The following is a 15,010-nucleotide window of genomic DNA, read 5'->3' on the forward strand; positions in this document are numbered from 1 at the left end:
GCGCCAGGAATCTAGCAACATCATCCTATTCATACCATCTCCTAAAACCTGTGCCGTTCGCAGTACCTCGGGGGAATGTTTAATTTGTGTAGGGGCCTTTTTATCAAGGGACGTGTCGAGCACTGCATTAAAATCCCCACCAATAAGAACATGGCCTTGTGAGAATCGCTCAATTTGCCGAAACGTACTTCGGAAGAAGCGTCCTTGGCCAGTATTTGGAGCATACAAGTTGACTAGGGTAATCATCTCAGCTCCAATGGTGCCCAATAACATAAGAAATCTGCCTTCCGGGTCCACCAGGGATTTAGAGAGAGTAAAGGGAACCTTATTAGAGATCAAGATTGCAACCCCTCTTTTTTTGCATGGGGCAGAAGCAAAATAGGATTGGGGAAAGCGCCTACCTCGTAATTGGGAATGAGTGCCAGTCATGTGAGTCTCCTGGAGCATCACGATGTCAGCCTTCTCCCGTCTACAGGTGTCCAGGACCATTGTACGTGGCCTAGGGGAGTTGAGACCATTAACGTTCAGAGAGAAGACCTTCAGACCCATAGGGGAGGCCGGATTTGACAAGCTCTCAAGTTCCGCTGAAAAAACCTTGAAAAATTTTGAACAGGGCCGGTCGAGTCAGGGGAAGAAAAGAGGAAAGAGGAGAGAAGGAGAGAAAAGAAAGGAGAAAGGAAAAGGACAGAAGAACAAGAAGGAAAGGAAAAACAAGAAAAGAAGGCCTGAACAGACCAGAACCCCTTGTAGAGTAAGCCCAAGTGACAGGGCTATGTATAGTGATAGTAAGAAACATACTAGAATATAGAAGGGGGGGGAAAAAGAACATTAGGTAAACAAGGATTATAACAATAATCTCCACTGGTGGAGGAGAGAAAATCTAGGGCCGGCAAAATACCATGGGCCCCCAAACCGGTCAAAAGACCTCCCAGAAGGGGAGGAGCAATGGTAGTGGATCCGTGATGTATATACCCGAACATAAAATGGCTAATAACACCTAAAACAAACATACAGAATTATCCAAAAATCGGGACAATATACAAAAATATGCAACTAACAGAAGAAAAAACTGCCGGCTAAGACCAGGGCCATAGTAATGACCATCTAAGGCGCCAGCTAACAATAAAAAGGTAATGCTAAACAACCGTTAATAATATATGGCGTCAAGGAAGCCATGCCTAATGAATTATCTTAGCAAAACAGAGCAGAAACCTATAGGTAATTCGTCCCTCGTCCGTCTCCAGACGGAATATTAGACCAAGCGAACAGGAGTCCCAGATCAAGGCGGGGCCGAATCATTTTTATGGGCCATAACGAACTTGTTGCCAAGACACTTAAGGAGGTCGGGTACGTTGTGGTTCAGGAGAACTCGGTGGGCCAGAGCCAGTATTAGGTTCGGGAAGAATATCTAAGTCCTCAAGTAACTTTTGCCCCTGTTCCAGTGTCTTGGCCGTACGCACCGTGTTGTCCGCTAAAACTTGGAGTTGGAAGGGAAAGTTCCATCTACATTTTATATTATGTTGGCGCAGGATTCTAGTGATAGGCTGAAGGTCCCTTCGTTTCTGTATAGTAGAAGGTGCTAGATCCTGGAATAATTGGACCTGTGTGTCCCGAAATGTGATGGTCGGCGTATCTCTAGTCGCAACCACGAGCTTCTCTTTCGTCTGGTAATAGTGCAGGCGAGTGATGATATCCCGGGGCTGTTGGCCCGGGGGAGGTCTGGCACTGAGCGCCCGATGCGCCCTATCGAGAAGAAGGTTGTTATCTTGGATACCGGGGAGAATGTGCCTGAAGAGGTCCTTGAGAAATGCAGATATAGACGGAGCAGGAATAGTCTCAGGGACACCTCGGATCCGTAGGTTATTCCTACGCGACCTGTTCTCCAAATCCTCTTGTTTTTCCTTAAGGTCGGCAATTTCAGATCTAAGGAGGGAGAGCTCTCGCTCCACTGAGTCTTGGTATTGGCATATTTCATCCGTTTTGAACAACGGACGTCAGGTTAGGTTTAGGGCTGGGGGGGGGGTAGATTTAGCTGCCACGCAGGGTGTTAGAGTCAGGCTGCAGGGGGAGGTTAGGGTTAGGCTGCAGGGGGAGGGAGGCTTGGGTTTTGGCAGCGGGGATGCAGGTTTAGGTTTAGGCACCTGCGGGGGGATTAGGGTCAGGCACTAAGGGGTGAGGTTAGGGGGCTAGGGAGAAGGGAGAATACCCTCTACTCACCCCTGTCAGCCTTTCGGCCCAGTGTCAGTGTTATGACCGCCGGAATCCCGACAGGTGGCGTTACATACTGATTCCGTCACCATTATACACACAGTATAACTGAGCACAATTTGGGTACATCATCACTTGTCATATCGGATGTTACTGGCTTGTAGGTGGGTTGCCTAATTTTAGTCCATTTCAGTCTGTATTTAAATTAAAACAAAAACAGACTAAAAAACATGAAAAAGTCAAGGTTGCTAATTCAGAAGAATAATACTTCTCAGATTTATAATCTGGAGTAGGGTGGTTTACGTGTGGATTAAGGCTGAATCACAATTGGAGGTAAAATGTGGCCCCTGATGCTTGACCCGTGAGTACACATTTCTTTATCTAACAAACATTTAATTTGAAATATTGCTTGCTAGGAATAATGGTCAGTGTTATCTGAGCAGATATTGTGCATGTGCTGGGTACACACCTGTGCGTTCAGCACCCTGTGTGGAGTCTAGTCGGTTCAGAACGTGGCCAATACTTCTGGACTGCAGCTGTGGATGGCACTCTCATCACTAGTGCAGACCCTGGGATACAGCCATGGGAGAGCCGCTTGGTCTCCCCAGAGAGAGCACATACACAGGCACATACTACTGTTCTCTCCAGGTGTAACTTAGGCAAGATCCCCCCAATTTGGTGGCAGAACCAAAGATAATATATTAAAAGGATAGCGAAGTAAATTTTCTAATTTTGTACTACATATAGTGTTCATATAGATTTTCTATAAACCCCTTAACGGCCGAGGGCCGTCCAGTTAAACTCATTCAGTGACAAACAATTATACTCAACATCTAAAATAAAGACTCGGAGACTTAAATTTGGCAGAAAAACTTGACGGCTATTCATTTATAAGTAGTAAACTAATAAATCTAAAAAGTAGTAAAGAAATTAAGAGTATGGTGGTCAGAAAGAACGTCAGTAACAGTCCACACCAAAAGCTCTATACAAACCCAGCCAAGTCACAACACTAAAACACTAAACAAAGGTATCCACTCAACCTCCACTTGACTACCCACCCGTCTGGGTGGTGAGGCTGCCCCCGTTAAGGTGATCCAGCAGATATTAGTTAGTAAGATCTACTTGATGAAGAAAAGACACTGATATTTTGCAGGATTTTTTTTGTGTATTGTGTTTTACAACAGCTTCCATATACTGTAAGTGGCCACGAGAAACCTTATATAAAATGCATGTAGCTATAGGGATCATTGTGCCTTACCAATGCAGGGGAATTGCACTGATGATCCCAATTCAATGTATGTATCTCTGATCCCCCCCCCCAAGAATATAACAGCTGCATAATGGGGGTCAGGTGCAATCAGGGAGATTGCTGGTTTATTCAGGGAGTGAGGGAGATTGCTGCTATTTCAGGGAGTCCCCTGCTTAATGAGGGAGAGTATGCAACTATAGTTAATGGTGGAATAATATATTGTCTTTTGTAGGGGCTGACACTAAGGCCCTCATTCTGAGTTGTTCGCTCGCTAGCTGCTTTTAGCAGCCGTGCAAACGCTAAGCCGCCGCCCTCTGGGAATGTATCGAAAGGATCGCAGCGCTGCTACAAAGAAAGATTGTGCAGTTTCTGAGCAGCTCGAGACTTACTCCTAGCTTGCGATCACTTCAAACTGTTTAGTTCCTGTTTTGACGTCACAAACACGCCCGGCATTCGGCCAGCCACGCCTGCGTTTCCCCAGGCACGCCCGCGTTTGTATCTGACACGCCTGCGTTTTTACACACACTCCCCAAAAACGGTCAGTTACCACCCAGAAACACCCACTTCCTGTCAATCACTCTGCGGCCAGCAGTGCGATTGAAAAGCGTCGCTAGACCTGCATCGGCTTTTGTGAAAGTACGTCGCGCGTGCGCATTGAGCCGCATACAGAAGTGCCAATTTTTAGCCTGATCGCTGCGCTGCGAACAACGGCAGCTAGCGATCAACTCGGAATGACCCCCAAAGCCAGGAAGGATCTCCATGGAACACAAACCACGTCCCTGAGAAGTATGATCATTTGCCGCTGCCCAAGCTCCCATCTGTACCAGCCACTGGGAGTTTGACAGTGGCTGTATTTTCCTGATATAATGGAGGCATTACTATATATTGTTATTAAATTGGGGGCATTACTGTATATTTCTATTATACTGGAGGTATCACTATATATTTCTATTATACTGGAGGCATTACTATATATTTTTAGCCTTGCCTCCAGATTCCCCCCAAAAAGGGTCTGTGTCATGTGGCCACGCCGCTAGTGTCATGTAGCCACTCCCACTAGCAGCATGTGGTCATGCATCCTCACAACACATGACCACGCCCATTTTTTTTGCTATCAGTACCACTAAGAAAGACTGTGTAGGGCATCTTGTGTGCCTGAACAGCATAAACTCACCGGACTGGGCATTTTAGCATGTCAGTCAATGTATCACTGCGGCCTGTCAGGGGTTAAGGCTTTTGGGGGTGGAACGTTGTGTATGTGCTGTTTGGATATGATTGGTCGTGATAGAGTCAGGGGGATATGGGAATTCAGCCTAGAAGTTTCTGCCTCTTTCCAATTTTATCGTTGCCCACCCTCCCGCCCTGTGGGAGGCATGTTTTAAAGTTTTAATACGATTTGTTTGTGTTTGTGTTGGCTATTCGGTGGCCGGTTCAGAACGGTTAATTCATTTTCATTTATTAGGTTTAATTTTATTAAATTTTGGTATTGAGTTTTGGTTACTTTTATATTCTTACTATGGAGCATCACTGTACCATATGCTATTAGTTGGTGAGCATCATACGTGGATCTTGGGGCTGGTGGCCCAATATTTTATTCCGTAGGGGCGGAGTTTAGCTCTGTCCTTACGAGTTGTGTTGTGGTCAGGGGTAGTGGCAGAATGTCGACCCCTGGCCATTGAGGGGCAGATGGCCCATGGTTGGGTTGGATTCTGGATGGTCAGGGATGGTGGCAGAAGGCCGATCCCTGAACATCTGGGCAGAAGGCCCTCCAGCATTTAGGATATTATTTCAATTGCATTTTTAGATATTTTATTTTCATGTGCTGTCTGCTTTATGCTATGTGTTATAAATATTTTAACCGTTCTTCTCCCCGCCACCTTAGTTAGGGAGTTTTCATCCAAGTTTAGCATTATTAGGCCTTCCTCTCAGTCAATAAGAGCCGACCCATTTCACGCCACATTTGGTTGACAGTGTCATTATTTATTTAGATAAGTGGGCTTGAATAATGTGCGGACGCATCTGGACCTGTGAAGTTTAAATATTTCTACTTGCACCACTGCGTACCATGGAGTTATACAGACGTTTGTTGCTACATAGCCATGGTCGGTCTTAGGAAGGGGATCAGAACCTCCTGTAAGTGACTGCTAATTAGGTAACAAAGTTTTTGCTGCATGTCTCCTAGCTAGGCTGTTCTTGTTAGTATTTTTAGTATTTTATTTCTCTCTACTCTGTCGCTCTCTTTTTCGCTTTTTTTCCGCTTGTTGTCTCTCTCGCTGTTTACTTGTACAGTACGTGCGGCTGAGATATTGCATTTACTCCAAACATCCGCAACAGAAAAATGTCATGCCATGATACAAAAATGGCCGCCATCTTCATATGAAGGTAAATAAAAATAAAGTAATGTGGTTTCTGACTACTAACTTACAGGGGTCATCATACACAAAAAATAACATTGTTAACAAATGGTCAAGCAACCAATTAATTTAATTCTGGACCATTTGATACGGATTGACCCACAAGATTTATCTTATTTAAACAAATATCTGGCATGCATTTACTAAGTGGACACTCAGTAGGTCAGCATCAATAATGTTGACACCAGAATATCGAATATTATAATGTCAACATGGACAAATTGTCGACGTGACACATTAACAACATTAAAATGTCAGGGTTAGATGTTGACATTGTGTTGACATGATGAACATGTTGACATGTACTCTGTTGACGTTTAGTACATGAAGTTGAAGGTAGACACTAGCAATGCATTGCATGGAGCTAGCCTCACCCCACAGCACAGGCCACACCCCTGTGCAGACCACGCCCCTGCAGTGCTGGTCACACCCCCTATGGCAGCACACAATATTCCTTTCATGAATTTCATCTCCAGGCCCACGCTGACCTTACTCCGGTACTGAGGTCACTCACACACACAGCACTGTAGTTATTTGCTACACATATAATTAGGCGTTATGGCAGATGAAATGTAATGAGATAAGCGTAGGCAGTTGGGAATAGTATACACTGAGAGGGAATGGACATAGGAATTCCAGCTGACAGAAAGGCGATGTATAAATTCTTGGCATGCACATGGAGTATAAATACGCTCACATACCTCATTACTACAGTTATAGTGATAAATTATAAAGAATGGTCAGAATAAAAAAAAGTTTTATTTTAAGTCAACAATTTACAAAATATATTCAAAGATCAATAAAAATTGGAGAGCAGCCATGAGCCTGACTGCCGACACCATTGTTACATCATAGATGCTTCCATGGTAACTCCCAGCTCACTGCATCAACTGCCGTGTTCAAGGGTTTGAAGCTCACTAGTTATTTGGACTAGATAACTGCCGACATGCCGTCCAGGTTTTGCCAGTTTTTTAGCTGCTTTTGCTGCTGTTTTCGCCCTATGAAAAAATCTAAACCTGTAAAGGTAATATTATTATTTCTATTTATATTCTTAATATTATTACCATCTATTTTCCCTATATTTGTATAGTGCCAGTATTATTTATTTATACACTTCACACAGCGCTGTACAGAGAATATATGAATAGGCGAGTGGATGAAGGCGTTATGTAACATTTTTCAGGGTTTTTTTTTTTTGTTTTTTTTATGAATGAAGGTGAATTAGGGATTATAGTAACAATGTTACTATGGCCTTTATATATTGTTCCTCTCTGCCTCTCCCCTCTGACTGCCATTACATTTTATTGTGATGACATCATTTTCATCAGCAATTTCATTTATTATATAGATTTACATCTGTTCCTATACCATTGGGGGAGGTGTATCAAAGCTTGGAGAAAGATAAGGTGTAACTAATCAGTCAGCTCCTAACTGCCATGTTACAAGACGTGTTTGAAAAATGACAGTTAGGAGCTGATTGGTTGGTACTTTATCTCTCTCCCCTTTATTACTCTCTAAGGATTAGTACATCTGCCTCTAAGTGTTGCAATTTTGGCCCCATTAACAATCAATTATATTTCCAACATAATTTAATAAATATGAAATGCTGTTAATATAATTAAATTGGATCCATCGTATACTTAACAATAATCAGTAAGCATTTACTATAAAAACAAAAACCTGTTAATAAATGAATATATTATGTACTCCATAATGCTTTTACAGATGTAATTGTTTAAAGCTGTATAGCAGTGGTGGGGAACCTTTTTTCTAGCCAGGGCCATTTGGATATTTATAAAATCCTTTGGGGGCCATACAAAAATTATCAACTTAAAAATGAGCCTGCCCCCAGTAGATATGCCCCCAGTCAGTAGTTATGCCCCCAGTAGATATACCCCCAGTCGTTATGGCCCAGTAGATATGCCCCCAGTAAGTATTCCTCCCGTCACTTGTTATGCCCCATTAGATATGCCACCAGTCAGTTGTTATGCCCAATTAGATATGCCCCCTAGTAGCGACGCTTACACTCACATTAAAAGAAAAAAAAAACACAATACTTACCAGCCCCGCTCCTGCTTCCAGACCATTGCCTTCCGCCTGGACGCTCGCTCCTCAGAACTATGGGAGAGAAGTCATGACATCTCTCCCATAACACCGCACAGCAGCACACGCACACTGCCAGAGCCGGAAGCCGGAGCTCAGGAGTGAGCTCCTGCTTCTGGCTGCTACTGAGGGTAAGAAGCCAGGCGCCCACTAGTAACAAAATCTCAGCGGGCGCCCGGCTAGGTGAGTCTGGCCGGGCCGGATCAAGTGGCTCTGCGGGCCTTATACGGCTCTCGGGCCTGAGGTTCCCCACCCCTGCTGTATAGTATCAAACACCTGAATAGGTAAATGCAGAACACAGCTTTTTCATGTGAGCAGCATCTTCCATTGCTTTTATGGAAGCTATAGTAGACCAGAGGTTCTCAAACGCAGCCCTCAAGGCATTGACAGTCCAGGTTTTAGGTATATTCATGGTTTCAGCACAGATGGTTACATGAAAATGACTGAGGTGCTAGTTAAGTCACCTGTGGCCAAGCATGCATATACTTAAAAAGTGGACCGTTGGTGTGCCTTGAGGGCCGCATCTGAGAACCTCTGCTATAGACTATCCCTAAATAAGAAATGGAAAATTATAGCAAGTCAGTGTCCAACTAACTCCATCAGTCTCACGGGGTGTGGTATGGCTGACCGATGGTCTCCTGAACGCCGGTCAGCATACCGATGCCAGGATCCCGGCAGCAGACCAACGCCGGGATCCCAGCGGGGAGGGGCGAGTGCAGCAAGCCCCTTGCAGGCTCGGTGGTGACCTGCGGTTGCCACGGGTTCTATTCCCACTCTATGGTTGTCGTGGGTACCCACAAGAAGAAATAGTCCCTGTTGGTCAGCATGCCAATCGTCGGGATAGTGAGGGGGCGGGATTTTGGGGAGGTCATGTGACCATTGGTCTGCTGACCGCCGGTCACAAGAATACCACCCATCTCAAGGGCACCAGTCTGATTTCTAATGCAGCATGCTAAGATCTACAATTAAAATAATTATATTTATAGAAGAAAAAAAACAACCTCTTGCTTTAAACAGAATGTACACTATATTTAGGCTTCCCATACTATCCCTTTACACTGGGACACGCATGAATTACACAGGTTCTGTGGCTGGCTGACTTTAATCCTGCATTTCATCTGGCTTTTATCAGCCGCAGAACCTGTGAAATCCATGAGTGGCCCGATGTAAAGGGATAGTATGGTGAGCCTAACCCTAGTAGTCATCTTTTGCAGAGTTTTGTTTTGGGATTTTTTAACGCCATATATTTATATATTTCAGCACAAGACTTTTTCCTTGGTGCCCGTTTATGAAACCTCTTCTGAGTTTGGAGTCTGTTGCTGGTTATTCTATGCTACGTTTTCACAATTTGTAATGTTTTTAGCAGGTTAGAGCGCAGGAGGTTAAGGAGCAGGAGGTTCCAGCGCTAGAAGTTACAGAGCCGGAGCCCAAACCAATACCAGGTCTGTGCTTCTATACCATCTTTTATATATATGTTGCTTTACTCCGTGATAATAATGATAAAAGACGCGTACTTGGTGTTTTATCTGTTTAATCATTTTCTCCTCTGTTAGTTATGAAACTGATGGATCCATTTATTAAAGTGGAAGATGTCAGCCGGTGAGTGTTATTGTCACATACACCCAATGTATGATCAGTCACGTGTCACATACGTGTGCCTATACATGTGTAATATGTTTTATACGTTTCATTTTCTTACCAGTGTAGAAAACTCATATTTCTAACTAGCAATCCCAAATAGCTTCTTCTTCTTCCTCTTCTTCTTCATTCAGCTGAGCGGTGAGAGTGTTACTGTATGTCCCATCACTGTCTGCCCTCCCACACTCTCCTGTGCAGTCAGCGACCACTACTGTAATAATATAACCTAATATCTTCCTGTACAGCCACTACAGACCATTGTTTGGGCTTCGCCTTATATTTGAGTGTCCCTATGGCCCTAGTCACCCGATGGACACCAAGGAAAGGTCTGTTTTATTTTGCTATACTTTAAGGTCCACTTATCAAATTTGAGTGATAGAAAATCTAATGAGCTGCTTTCTGGGGGCCAGTCAGGGTCCTTCTGTGCACACATGACCCAGGTCACATGTATGTACAGCTGTGGAATCTTAGGGTGGGGTGTACTAAAGGAAAAAAGCAGTAAAACTCCTGTTTACGTGTGTTTTACCGCATTTTCAAATGTACTAAGACCTGGCTGCCACTTTTCTTTGCGGAAGGTATAGCCATCTTTCTATGGAGATACCCTATAGAAGCCTATGGACTTCTTACCGCATCCCATCGCACCCGCCGCCCAGCGCCACTCACGTCGACCCCCCCATACCTATATGCAGGCAGCTCCCGTCGTAGTCCCGAATCCCAGCCTACTCCTCCCCCAGGAACACAGCCTTCTGTATTTCCAGCTGCAGGGAAGAGGAGGAGGAGCCCGGGACTGACAGAAGATGTCGCCTCCCGGTGTTGCAGGTAACACCGCTGTCCTGCTATATATGTGCAGCAAGTAGTGTCACCAGCTTTGCCAGGGGAAGTTATTGCAGGAGATCCCCCGGTGATGGTCAGCGTGGTGATACCAGGAGTTGGCCATCACAGGCTGCAGGGAATGGTACATAGGGAGATTCCCTAATCCGGCAACTGCTGTTTCTTTGATAAATCAGCTTGTTTCCCCATATAGATGTGTATAATGTAGGTGTAACATGTTGCTGCTGACAGTGACTGCTCCTTGAGGGGACTCTTTCTTTAGATTTAGTTATGTATTTGGTTATGGCGCTATTAGAAGGCATGTAATGCGCTGCTGTAGTTGTATTTATTGCCTCTAATCTGACTGTTATTTCCTCAGTGAGCATAAGACCACAGCTCACCAGGGCCCCACCAAGATGCCAGGGTACTGCGAATGCTGCAGGTGCATCTACCCTGATCTGGAAGAAGTAAGTACTGAATGATGTATGTGCACTGCCTTAGTGTAGTAGGTATTAGTTACAATCCTGCGTAAGGAGCAGCGGATGACCTGGGGATCCTCACTTTGGGAGGGGGCAGCAAGGTAGGAGGTGCTCGGGAAGTGGGCGGCTGCGGGTGGCTGCTCACAGGACGAGGGGAAGAGTTGCCTACCAGGCATCCAGAACAGTAGGGAAGTATGGATGTCCTGCCTATTACTGTGTCTATTGGGCATGATAATTGTCTGCAGCGTTCAGAGTGCAGGGGCAAATGCAGGATTTCTAGATGGGGGTTTCCAAATGAAATAACAATCTCCCGTCTACGGAAAACTGGAGCAAGCGCAGTAGTCGTGGGGAGCTGGAGAAGAACATAGTGTATGGAATACAGTATTAATAATTAACACTAGATGGTGTAGATGGTATAGGCCAGTGTATCCCAACCTCAGTTCTCAAGGCACACTAACGGCAGTGCCACACTGGACAATATTTTAAACTATCTTGCTAATTTTCACCCTTCTAACTGACATAGTTTAATATATCGCCCAGTGTGGGCGGTACAAACGATGAACGACGCGTCGCAAACTAGGTTGTCTGTCGTCTGTCCCTGCAGCACAATTCTGGCTATATCATTGACGACACGATTCATATCGTTCAGTCGTTCATTAAGTCGCTCTATCTCGTTCATTATCATTCATCCGGGAGTCCGGGATGTTCAAGGGAAAATAATGAACCATATTGTTCATCATTCATGTCGTCCAAAGTGGCACTGCCTTAACAGTCCAGCATATTTAACTTATATTAAGCGTCTATTCAGGGGAGTCAGAGGGAGTCAGAGGGAGAGGGGGCATGCCAGCGGCTCACAGAGCGCTGGGCATGCCCCCTCAGTGACGAAAACGGGGCGTGGCTCGTGATCGCGGGTCTCCCGCGAAGCCACGCCCACTTTTGTTAGGCCACGCCCATTGTTCGGGAGCGCGCGCGGCGAAGCCGCGCGTGTGTCCCTCTTTGAAGAAACACAAAGTTGGGAGGTATGGCTATGTGTATCTTTATGTTGTTCTAAATAACTTTATTCTAGAATAAACGGATGTAGTGACCAGAATAAAATGGTGCCCTAATCATTATACAGGTCCTGCACTTTCTAACTGACATTAATGTGTCTTCTGTTGGGGAAAATACAAATGAAGATCTTTATTCTCAGATGCACATTTATTTCCTTTGTCTCCATATTGCAGCATCTTGAAAGCCCTCAGCACAAAAACGTTGTGGAGGGCCAAGATTACAAGGCCCTGGATGACCTTATTGCCACCCTGTGCGCGGACTGGGAGGAGCACTGAAGGTATCATGATTTCTGTATTTACTTTCACATTCTGTTATACTATTTACACAAAACAATATAAACTTGTATCTTATTAAGCTACTCATAGAGCAGGGTGTGTAATGCTGGGCACCAGTGTCGGACTGGGGCGTGAAGGGCCCACCGGGGGAATGCAGTGGTAGGGGCCCATTCTTAGATGCTTGGCTAATCATTAGTGCATGGTCTGGGCCCAATGATAAATAATATATATAGTAAATACGGCTAGTGCACACATGATAATGTACCAGATTCATAACAGCAATGCACTGTAGAAAATACACCATAGTCTTGTGTATAATGTAACATATGCAATTAATTTATAATTCAAGTGTACAATCTGGAAGATTCTAGAGGAGGGGGTGGGCCCCCCAGGCAGTGGGGCCCACCGAGGGTTTCCCCTATACCACTGTGGGCCAGTCCGACCCTGGTGGGCACACACCTATACAATCCAGGATCTCGGATGGTGATCCCATCTTTGGCACTTCCCCATAATGACAGCGACACGCTTCTGTTATGAGAAACGGAGGCAGCCGCTGCCTCCTCCCCGCCTCCAAATGGCAGCAAACTGTCAATCACTTACAGTCTGACGCCTTACTGCATCCTACGTCACAGACCTGTTCTACACATGAGCTGTACGGGTCCGGTGCATGCTCAAATATTTTCCACCCCTTTTTATTGTAGTATAAACACTATATGAAATATATTTTATGAGACTGCGTTTTTATTGACAATTATTAGTATTCATATCTTATGCCTTTAATCTATATTCATTTATATTGTTGTTCTAATTATAGATCAAAACACTTTCACCCAGTTCCTGCGTGTGCTGGACTGCTTGGGAGCCATTATCCGATATGCTCTACTGTCACCTGCTGCAACTCCCGCATCTCCAGCCGGATATGAAAAACCTTATCCTTATGTACCACCAAAAAGCTCTGTGAGCATATCACTATCACCATCTATCTTAAAAAAAAAAAAAAAATATATATATATATATATATATATATAAATATTGTATGCAGCAGAGCTAGTGATCTATATACGGCTCCTTCTTGTTTATATTATGCAGGCACCATAATTGAGAAGGTCACCATATGAATTTTAATCTTACGCTTATGCAATAAACTGTCATTTATTTGCTTTCGGTTAGCACGGAAGTTCTGATTTTTTATGGTATAAACATAGCACCAGGGGTCAGTACTCCTATATGTTTTTACTGAAGGATGCAGGGCCGGTTCCGGGGCTTCTTGCGCCCCGGGCGGAATTAGGGTCGTGGCTTCATACAGGGGGCGTGGCCAGTTACGCCCCCCTGTACTGTAGTAGGATGTGCGGTGCGCGATGACGTCATCGCGCACCGCACAGCAAAGGTCCTCTCCACGAAGGAAAACTAGACGCTAAGCGTCTAGTTCCCTTCGTGGAGAGGACCTTTGCTGTGCGGTGCGCGATGACGTCAACGCGCACCGCACATCATTACAGTTAAGGTCCTCTCCAGGAAGGGAAACTAGACGCGTAGCGTCTAGTTTCCCTTCACAGCGGGTAGCCCACGAAGGGAAACTAGACGCGTAGCGTCTAGTTTTCCTTCACAGGACAGCGGGCAGCGGCAGCGGGGGGCACCACAGCAGCAGCGGATCTTGCCATGGAGCGGCGCCCTCCGGATGGCGCCGGCGCCCTCCGGAAGGTGGCGCCCCGGGCAAAAGTCCTGCTTGCCTGTGGCAAGATCCGCTACTGGAAGGATGGTAACTCTAGGGCGGGCATTAGGGTAGTAGGGCCAATGCGCCATGCTCTTTCTTTCACTAGATCACTACAGGAGGCACGAAGATCCAAAAGTGAGGTATTCAGAAAGCACGTTAGGGCCTCTCCCTTAACCAGTTCAACCAGTCCCACAATATGGAGGTTGTTCCGTATTAATGATTCTCCAAATCATCCAGTTTGTCATGACAGGCAGATGCTGCTTATGGCGATCCTCACGCTGTTGCTTGGGAGTGAACACATCCTGACATGTCTTAAGCTGGGTACACACTGGCCGATATATCAGCCGTTATATTGCCCTCCCAGTTAGTAACATCAGTCATGATGGATTGGGCAGTGTATATGCACAACACACTGCCCGATCCGGCTATAGACATATCTGCAGATCCATTGATCAGCAGATATATCTACCAGTGTGTTTCCACCTTAAGTGTGAGCTACTGGCACTGGGGGCAATGTCTAGTTACGACACTGGGTGAAGCCATGGCTGTTAAAGGGAAAGATGCTGCAGAGGTCAGCGTGGGCAAAGCAACAGCCTTTACCTCTAGCAGTGCGGGTGCCATTGCCATCTTGGAATCGCACCATACTCTCTCCAGGTGCTGGCACTGCTGCTTTCTGGGCATATGAGAGGGGAGAAACCTCTCCATGCACTCGGGTAAAGCTGGCGATGGTGGAGTTCCATGTCTAGGGACACACAGGAGGGCTGGTGGGGATGGATTAGCTGATGCGTCAGGAGTGCAGCATTAGGCAGAGGCCATCTCCGTCATTGCCAGACCTAATCTTATTATAGAGTAACACTAGTTACCAGACCGCCAAAATGACAGAACAACATTACAGTAATGTCAGTGCCGGCGGCTGTGTGCGTCCGAATGGAGCAACACTTGAATTGCTCCTTTAGATGCCATCTAGTGTCCGCTGGTCAGCAAAACACTTTAATTCCCCTCATAGAGGTGAGGAGCAGCGTTAGGCTTTTTTTTTTTTTACATTTGTTTATTAGGCAGATGAGATAAAAACA

At 45.4% G+C, this 15,010-nt stretch overlaps 1 protein-coding gene across 1 annotated transcript; it reads left to right on the forward strand.

Moving 5' to 3' along the window:
* Positions 1 to 451: 451 nt before the first annotated feature.
* Positions 452 to 12,226, forward strand: LOC134968753 (protein DBF4 homolog A-like). The gene is made up of 6 exons (XM_063944246.1): positions 452 to 751; positions 9,338 to 9,416; positions 9,528 to 9,573; positions 9,858 to 9,938; positions 10,802 to 10,889; positions 12,125 to 12,226. The coding sequence occupies exons 1-6, from the start codon at positions 452 to 454 to the stop codon at positions 12,224 to 12,226; spliced, it is 696 nt and encodes a 231-aa protein (XP_063800316.1).
* The last annotated feature ends 2,784 nt before the right edge of the window (positions 12,227 to 15,010 follow it).

Source organism: Pseudophryne corroboree, chromosome 11 (genome assembly GCF_028390025.1).
Source record: "Pseudophryne corroboree isolate aPseCor3 chromosome 11, aPseCor3.hap2, whole genome shotgun sequence".
Lineage (NCBI taxonomy): Eukaryota > Metazoa > Chordata > Amphibia > Anura > Myobatrachidae > Pseudophryne > Pseudophryne corroboree.